Raw genomic sequence first — 9,680 nt, 5'->3', positions numbered from 1 at the left:
AAGTGGAGGCCATAATCAGAAAATGCGTCAAACAGGCAGTTGGGCTACCCATGCACACAGCGACTGAGAAAGTGTTAGGTCTCGGTCTTCATAACACCCTAAGCGAGATTATTGAAGCGGTAACCGTCTCGCAGTACGAACGACTATCGGCCACACCAACTGGCAGACACATTCTGTCCACACTAGGCATAACATACGAACGACAAGGCGGACCCACAACTGACCTTCCCAAACATATACGCCAGCTTCTGGTCATTCCTCCACTACCTCGGAACATGCACCCAGATTTCCACGCTGAACGTCGTACAGAGAGAGCCAAATCATTAGGCAAACGCTTTATTAATGATACCTCTGTGGTATATGTAGATGCGGCAGATTCTTCGGCTGACAAGATGGTAGCTGTGGTCACCACGGAACGTGGTACACTCATAACTGGGGGCACTATACGCACTCAGCACACACATGTTGGAGAAGAAACAGCCATCGCTCTAGCCATTGTGGGATCCTCGGCAGAAACCATTGTCAGCGACTCAAAATTGGCTATACGTAACTACACGTTTGGAAGAATCTCCCCACAAGCAGCACGGATTCTGCTAAAGTATCAGCCCACGCGGCGCATTCGCCTAATCTGGACGCCTGCTCATGCTTCCCTTGCTGGTAATGAGGCGGCTCATAACCTAGCTCGAGAACTGTCCCGCCGAGCTGGGCCGTGCAGCCCACCCGCCATATACTCTGGCAAGGACAGGTTGTTTTCTTACAGAGAAATCCTGCAGCACTACAGGCTTGCAAGACTCAGATTCCCCCCAGCAGATAAAACGCTCTCCAAGCAACAGGCCAAAGCCTGGCGTAAACTTCAAACTAACACCTATCCAAATCCCCAATTGTGTAGCTTCTATTCGGAAGGACTCTACTCAAACAAATGCAAAAATTGTGATGCGAAAGCCGATCTAAATCATATGATCTGGAACTGCCCGCAGTCCCTACCCGCGAGTCACTTCATTACCGACTCTGCTCATTGGGAGGCTCTATTGCTCAGCCCCGACCCGGGGATACAGATCAAGCTCCTCCAGCTGGCTGAAGACGCCGCCGCTGCCCAAGGGATAGCGGCCGCCGTTTAAGCGGGGGGCGACTTCGTGTCGCTCCTCTATATCCGCTGGAAATAAAGTTTCACAACCAACCAACCCATGTGGTCGAAATTATGCCGGAGCCCTCCACTACGGCACCTCTTCTTCCTTTCTTCTTTCACTCCCTCCTTTATCCCTTCCCTTACGGCGCGGTTCAGGTGTCCAACGATATATGAGACAGATACTGCGCCATTTCCTTTCCCCCCAAAAACCAATTATTATTATTCTTCCATGTGTGAGACAGATGATGCACCATTTTCTTTCCCCAAAAACCAATTCATTTCATTTCTATTTGATCAATAAGTACGCATTCGACGTCTTCTGAGGCAGTCTACTCTCCCCTCTTCAGCGTCCCCTCTAAGGTTCACTTCTAACCGCTTTTGCCTGCGTCGTCTGTGTTTTCCCAGTTTAATATCTCTCATGCTTTGATGAATTAAATGCGATTCGGCAGTGCGCTCTTATATCAGACAAATTCGAATGAATTATTTTGGCAAGAATTTCAATCTATCCAGCGATTCCGCCTGCGTTTTCTGACATGACCTTCAGGCTCCGGTGAAATACCGGGAGGCTTGTCCGATACCTGTTATATCTGCTGGGGTCGCCCATTAAACTTTTTGTAGTAATATAGCGGTGTGCTTGGCTTGAAGCACGCTGGCACGGGTCGGCCTGGGGCATATTAGCGACCGCATTTTCTTTCTATCTTCGATATCTTATCCTTTGTTTGGCTTGAACCAGTAGACAGGCCCGTGATCTTTCGACCACACGAAGTTCTTTAACGTGTACCGACATCGCGCAGTACACGGGCCTCTAGCATTTCGCCTCCATCGAAATTCGAACGCCACGGCCGGGATTGAGGCCGCGTCTTTCTGGTCAGCAGCCGAGAGCCATATGGCAACCACTGAGCCAACGCGGCAGTTTCAGAGGAAATTGCTATCAAATGCTCGTAACAAACCAGTCAAATTCAGCTATATACTTCGAAATTCGCATTATCCTGATTGCGGCTTCTGCGGTGAAGTAGGTAACTTATACCACATGGCATGGGAACGCCAGAGCAATACAGATATTCCGAGAAATCAACAACCCACTAACAGGACTAGGAGGCGTTGCTGACTTGCTCACTTCCGGAAGACCAGCACGGCTGATGAACCGGGCAAGAGCGATGGCAACGCGCAATAGTTCTCTGGATTGAGGGCCGACCCAACTAACCTCCATTTATTCTATCCATTAAACGTCTTGGTTCCTCATTTTCCCACAACCTCCGCGACACTCCCAATGCTGTGCTTGCCTTGCATTCGGCCTGCGTTAATGTCGTGCTCTTGATGACTATGATCGGATGGTCGCGCCCTTTGTAGCGAGCGGGCATCTCAGACCATTGCCTGTATTATTACAATAATTTTATTTCTAAAAATTCTTATTTGGCTTACAGCCATATTCTTTTGTTTTAAACTTGCTTAGCCTGCTATACAAATACGCGGTGTTGGCAGAGGCTTTTTTTTAGTTAATTTAAATTGCCTCATTATAAAATTTGTTTAGATACTAGAAAGCTTGCCGTGACGGCACTGCTATTAAACCGCTTCATCTGAGACAGCTATGATCGCGTTTACGCCGCAAATACGCACAGTTCCTGACATCACAGGAGACAGCTACTATTGAAAGTGCGGCCAAAGCAACGAATGCGGAAAAAATCGCTACAAAACACAGCCCTTAGATGGGGCTCTTTTGCCGTCAATGTCATGTTTTAAATGACTCTTCTTCTTCTTCTTCTCCTCAAGTACTCATTAAAAGCTCTTCAACTTTCTTTTCCGTCTCGTATGTGAGGCAGATAACCTAGTTTTTTGATTGTGCGTCGGGAGGCCAACATTTTCTTGGGATTTTCGAATGCACAACGAAGAGAACAACCTGATGTCCTTTGTTGTAGAAAATGTTTATTCACTCCAATTTGAATAAAACAAAAGCACCTATCCCGGGGGTTTGGAGGAACGAGATCGTTGCTGAAGAAGTGGAAAACGAAACGGCACCCCTGCGCAGCACCGGCAGACACAACAACAACAACAACAACAACAACCGGCAGACAAGCCTTGCCGTCCGGATTCCTTCGAGAAGTAGACCGTGGCTGAGGACTGCGGTTTACTAGTGCGGTTGCAGTAAGCCACCCGGCTCTACAGACACGCGGTAAGCAGGGCTTCTGAAAAGCTTCCGACGACTGCCCTAAGCTTAGCCACAATGTCCTCAATGGAGATCGACTGCGTAACTGAACCCAAAACTGAGAAGCTCTCTTTCCTCTGGGTCATAAAAGACATCCACTTGTTCTCGCAACAGATGACTGACGGGATCTACAGCTCACCGTTTCCCTCAGAACAGGAAGGCGGCGATAAATGGTACCTCAAGATTAGGCAGCGCACGTTCGATATGAACGAACAATATCTGTCTCTGTTCTTGTTTTATACAGGCGCCTACGACGTACTTGCCGAGGCTGTATTTTGCGTCATCGACGCAGCCGATGAGGAACAGAACGCAAAACGTACAAGCCTCAAATCATTCTCAAGGCATAGAGGGGGCTGGGGTTTCGATAAATTCATCCCTAGAAGCGCCCTGGAGTGTACCAGTTGTCACAGTTTGAGGGAAGGTGACCTGGCGATACGTTGTGTGGTGACAGTCATTGGCAGTTACGTCAGCACGCCTGAAAGTCGCAGAAGCGGCAGCGCCATAGTACCCCAGTCCCGGCTCTCCGAGGACCTCCACTGGCTACATGACAGCGCAAGCCATTCCGATATCACCATTAAGGTCGGCGGAGGCGCGTACCGCGTACACAAGGCGATCCTGGCCTCCCGGTCGCCCGTATTTCGAGCAATGCTTAGCCACCAGATGCTGGAAGCTCAGGAAAAGGAGGTCGTGGTTTCGGACATTGACTACGATGTGTTCGGTGAGCTGCTCTTCTTCATCTATACCGGGCGTACTCGGAAACTACGCGACATGGCGGACTCTCTACTTGTAGCGTCTGACAAGTACGGCCTGCGGACACTCCAGGACTTGTGCGAAGGGGCCCTCATCGAAAGCATGGACGTCGACAATGCCACATCTACACTCATCCTCGCCGACCGCCATAACGCCGGCGTGCTCCGCCGCAGTGCCATTGACTTTATCTGTGCCCACGGCAGTGAAGTCACTGAAACGGCCGGTTGGAATGCACTCATGATGTACCACGCCGACTTAGCGGCGGACGTCGTCCGTGCGCTTTGCGCTCGCTGCAACAACTCGGGCATGCCACCAGCTAAACGACGGAGAACCGTCTGAAAAGACGAACTGCCAGACGCTGAGGTCCTGTCTACTGCTACTGTTGGAGTGAGTCCTCAAGACCTGAAGGAATGGTGTTGTTTCCTACCTTTTCTTCTGCACTGGCAGCATGGTTTAGAGCTTTGCTTCTGGACTCGCCTTAGCACTGCTTCGCTTGCGTTCTCATCATGCGCCTAAAAGTCTACCTCTGCTGTTTTCATTTTTGGAAAAAACCAGACCTAGAAAATGAAAAGCAAAATGGCGCCTATCTTCGTCTATTGAAAAAATTACCGGTGTTCTAAACGTACAAGTGGGGACAAAAGTAAACGGAGCAGCCTATTGCTACCCAACATTTTTCATGTTTTTCGTTATTGTAATCGGCAGCTACGGTGGCTTGCACAAGTCCGCCGCAGTGGCTCAATGGTTAAGGCGCTCGGCTACTGATCCGGAGTTCCCGGGCTCGAACCCGACCGCGGCGGCTGCGTTTTTATGAAGGAAAAACGCTAAGGCGCCCGCGTGCTGTGCGATGTCAGTGCACATTAAAGACCCCCATGGGGTCGAAGTTATTCCGGAGCCCTTCACTACGACACCTCTCTTCCTTTCTTCTTTCACTTCCTCCTTTGCCCCTTCCCCTACGGCGAGGTTCAGGCGTCCAACGATATATGAGACAGATACTGCGCCATTTCCTTTCCCCAAAAACTAATTATTATTAGCCATGGTAAGCGCATGCTGGTAGTGGAAGTCATTGCGCTTTCTCACGGAAAAAAAAGTGTTTCTTCGTTTCCGATTGAGAAAGCATGGTTACATTAGAAGGGAACAGCGTGCTTCGTTTACTTATGTACGCAACCGTACGACGGTTTGCTATGTCGGGATATACTTCTCGCACTGTTTTCGGTAGCGCCCCCTGCAGAACCATCCGCAGCAGTCACTGGCACAGTTGAGTCAGTTGTGGGGCCAATATAAATTAAGTTTGGTTTGATACGAGCTTTTCAAAGCGATTTTTTTTAAAGACTTGCGATAGTGTTGAGTATTTCTTGAAACGAAACCTGCATTGCTTTATTGGCAGAATCGCAGCTATTAACTTTCCGTTCTCCGCCCCTTCTGTAACCCCCGTACCGCATGAGGCCTACTTGCGCTCTTAGAAGACATGACGGATGAGGGTGAATTTCCAAGTGAGCTCAACTATACTAGGGTACAACTCAAGAACGCAGCGACTTTGCACCGTCAAGGGATCCCCTTCCAGTCAGTGCCGTCGGCCAATTCCCTGGCCCGTGCTAGCGTGACAATGCCGGGAGCGACACCACAACGAAAAGAGGGAACAGTCCCGGATCTCAGAGGGGAGGGATTATCCACTTTCACCTACCATCCCCTGCTTTGTCACACTAGTACTGTCATCAGAATCGGCCGACGTCACTGGCTGGAAGGGGGTCCTTTGAGGGGGGAAAACACGCTGCACTCTTAAGTTGTATCCGACTGTAGTGTTCTAGCTGGATGACATGCTTACTGACCACCATTTGAAGGTGCCTGTTATTCGGCGTACGTGAACGAGTACTCTTCTTTCGCCTTTATTAAGCATGGAAGCGTTGTGCCTTTTCCGGTGGTGGAATGCAACAAAGTGGCGACGATTGCCCCGTTTGCAAAGATTCTTCCAGGAGGGTCTTCATTGACCCTCCTGCCAATAAGCTTACGTTGACAATAAGCTTACGTTCTGCTTATTCAGTGCCGTCATGAGCATGCGATAGAGTTATTCTTCCTCACACAGTTGTTTACATCACCTCCGCTCTGTTTCTGCGGTTCCGCCAAATGAAAAAGCTGTGCCACATCGGCTCGTACTCGCGACAGAAAAGTAAGAGTTTCGCAAAGAACATCGCAGAACACGCTGAAAGATGGCGCAGAACAAATTATGTGTTAAACGCGCTCCAAATACCGCGCCGAAAGGTCGAAACTGAAGGCATCTTTGAAGCGCTGGCATCGTGAAACTTTTGTGTATTAATTATCGCTAGGAAGAAATTTGAATGGCAGTGAGTTATATGAACTTATAAACTCTGAAATTATCTGGATCCTGTTGACAACGCCCCGCATGAGCATTTAATGGTTACTGCGTAGATTTTCACGCAGAATGGCCTCTGATTGGCTGCATTTCTGGAAGCGTTAACATTAGTTTGTCGGCCGTTAACGACTTCCGGCAATGTATGAGTACAAAGCAACGAGCATGCAGCAATGTTTTGCCTTTTGTTTCTAAACAGCGAACATTAAACACGGGAACCTCCGCGGCTGAACCCGACGTAAATTGGCCACTGCCCTGCTCATGAAGAATCTTTCATGCACAATGCTCATCTTCACGGTTCTGCACCCTCATATTATGGTTGTTGGCGCCGCGGATATCGTGACGTCACCGGTTCACTTCCGAAGTGCGGAAGATGGGGCAGTAACCGGTGCTCCGTGCGAACGCATGAGAGTCCTCCAATCTCCTGGCGGCTTATGAAACAAGCACAAGTAATCCGCGGAATTTTCGTGAGTTTTGTCGCAGAAATGTAGGCTTGCCCTCCACCTCGAAATTTCTCAATACGTCTGGTGATTCTGTTTTAGTTCATTGGCTCGTAATGTACCGCTGGGACATAACGATGAACGGGAACCAAGTCTATTGAGAAGACATGCTTACACGGTTCAGTTACCGTGGGTCAGCTTGTAAGTCAGAGGCGATGGATACTGCGAAAACAAAATGCTGCGAGACCAAGGGAATAAGGGAATGTGCGCCAAAAACTGCAGCGCCTACTGTTCAGGTAAAGCACTGTGTTAGGTAAATCAAAACGCCATCATGTCACAAGGTGGCGATTTGATTTTTTTTTTTGATACAGCGATCTACAACAAGATCATAGCCGGGTGGCTATACACATCAAACATACAAGCATATAAATAGACTCAAATTCTTAACATCTGCTGGAAGTTTTCAAACATTAGTAAATAATTCTCGGTAGCAACTCGCTGTTAAGGTTATTCCAGTCAGTATTTGGCCTTGGAAAAAAATGAATATTTAAAACAGTTATTCCGTGCGTCCAAAGGGGTTAATGTTAGAACATTCCTTCATTTCGTGTTATAACCCGATGAATGGGCTAAAAATTGGGCAGTATTCACCTTATAATGACCGTTTAGGAGCTGGAAGAGAAATTTTAATCAGAAGACACGATTGTTCGCAGTCACTGGGCATAATCCACTGCTCGCTGACGAGGTGTACAGCCGTATGAATTAAAACAAAACTAGGTACCTTATGCTGCATTCGTTCCCGTTAATTAATGTTGGTTAAAAGGAAAGAGTCCCACATAATTACGGCATATTCCACGAATGAGTGAATACGGGAATTGTAGGCTAAAAGAGGAACACTAGGCGTTGATGACTTCAGTGAGCGTTCAAGAAAACAGCTTACACAAAGAATATGCTACGACAGTATGTATGTATTTCGTCGACGAAAGATGGCTATTTACCCGCATATATCTATTCCAAAAAGCGACCAGGTTTTGTGGCGCAGATTTCAAACGGCCACAGTCTCGAGCTCTGTCCTTCTCTTAGTTATAACCAGCGGTGAAACCTCTCCTCACTGCCACTTGTGTCCTATCACCAGAGCCGACTTTAGTCACACCTTTCTGACCTGCCCGAACAAATCCAGTCCCTCGTGGCAAAGGTCAGGACACCAGGAGCCGTGGGAGGCTGCTCTGCGCAGCTCGCTGCCGGAGATGTAGCTTCTGACAGTGGGCTGGGCCGAAGGGGTCGCCCGAGCACAAAAGTGCTCGGCCATCTAGAGCGGCCCGAAGGCCCGTCGTCGTCCTGATTCCTCTCCCCCCCTCCCCCCTTACTTGGTTCTTTCCTGAATCATTAAAGTTGTTACTAACCTACCTACCCACAGGTTCAAAAAATTGTACTGTGTTACTTCAGACGATGATATGTTGTCAGCACGATACACAAATGAAGAGGCCCGTCCCTGTGTGTAATTTTCAAACGCTTTTTTTTTTCAGAATTAATGGACATTAGAAACGGCCTTCGTCAGGTCGTTATTTAAACGCATCTGATCGTCAACTTCTGCCGCCCCCTGCTACACTTGCCTTCTCTTGGAATTCACTCCGTTGCCCTTAAGGACCAGCGGTTATCTGCCTTCGCATTACATGCATTGCCCAAGCCGATTTCTTCCTCTTGATTTCGACTAGGATGTCATTAACCCGCGTTTGTGGGCGCAGCTGGCAAAAAACAGGGTTAATTGGAGAAACATGGGAGAGGCCTTTGCTCTGCAGTGGGTGTAGTCAGGCTGATGATGATGATGATGATCGTCAACTGGAGAGACCTCTTCGTATAAAATACAGTCGTCTGCGTAAAGCTTCACGCGGACTGAAAGGCCAGCTACAATGTCAAAAATAAATAACACAAACAAAATTGGTCTCAAAATGAGTCTCGGGGGGGGGGGGGGGAGGGGGGTGTCAGACTAAATCTGGGCACGGGTAGAAGTGTTGTTTAAGGTGACGAATTGGTAGGCTGTGATCATTATGTCTAGTCGCTTTTATTAATCATAATTTGTGCATTATTTGTTATCACATACCTTGTCGCATGTTTTTCGAAGTGTCATGATTATAGCGTCTGTTTGTTTACCTCCATTCATAAACTGTGCGAAGTCGCACACTGTGTCAGTAAATGAGCGCTCGTAGGAAACCCGCGCTTGAAACTATGTAACAGAATATATGAAGAACCTTGTGCTCATCTAAGAAACCATATATATGTGAATTATCTACTCCAGAATTTTGCATGATGTCGATGTCGGTGATACATATCACTAATTTTCGATGCGATCTGTATCATTGCGTGTATAAAGCAATGATAGTTGCTAACTCGTCTTCCAAATCCTTTGATTCTTACTGTCAGGCCATCGACCTCTTCTTCAAGTGCTCTGTTTTGCGAGAATGTCACAGACAGACGAGGTCAGGGTGTTCTGACAAAAAATAAGCTGCTAGAGAATTTTCTTTTCTGACACGTCTAGGCCTGGTTCTTATTCGATATCACCACAATTTAAAAGATCCTCTTGGAAAGTATATGTCGCTAACACATTCCTTATACGCAGTGGACAGAGCAGCGGGAACAAAAGAAAATTGGTTGTTGCTACGACAGCAATAGGCAGATAAGTAGTCACTAACATGCTCAATGAAGCAAAGTGGGTTGCTGAGTACTGTGCCTGATGTGCTGCTGTCAAGCCTGTTTGGTGCAAGCGGCGATGGAAACATCCTTATATGGGTGACAATGTCG

At 47.9% G+C, this 9,680-nt stretch overlaps 1 protein-coding gene across 1 annotated transcript; it reads left to right on the top strand.

Moving 5' to 3' along the window:
• Nucleotides 1–3,347: 3,347 nt before the first annotated feature.
• LOC144102292 (speckle-type POZ protein-like) lies at nucleotides 3,348–4,418 on the top strand. The gene has a single exon (XM_077635595.1). The coding sequence runs from the start codon at nucleotides 3,348–3,350 to the stop codon at nucleotides 4,416–4,418; it is 1,071 nt and encodes a 356-aa protein (XP_077491721.1).
• Nucleotides 4,419–9,680: the final 5,262 nt, after the last annotated feature.

Source organism: Amblyomma americanum, chromosome 8 (genome assembly GCF_052857255.1).
Source record: "Amblyomma americanum isolate KBUSLIRL-KWMA chromosome 8, ASM5285725v1, whole genome shotgun sequence".
Lineage (NCBI taxonomy): Eukaryota > Metazoa > Arthropoda > Arachnida > Ixodida > Ixodidae > Amblyomma > Amblyomma americanum.
Note: the sequence above shows the minus strand (reverse complement) of the source record. Positions and strands in the feature narration are given on the sequence as shown.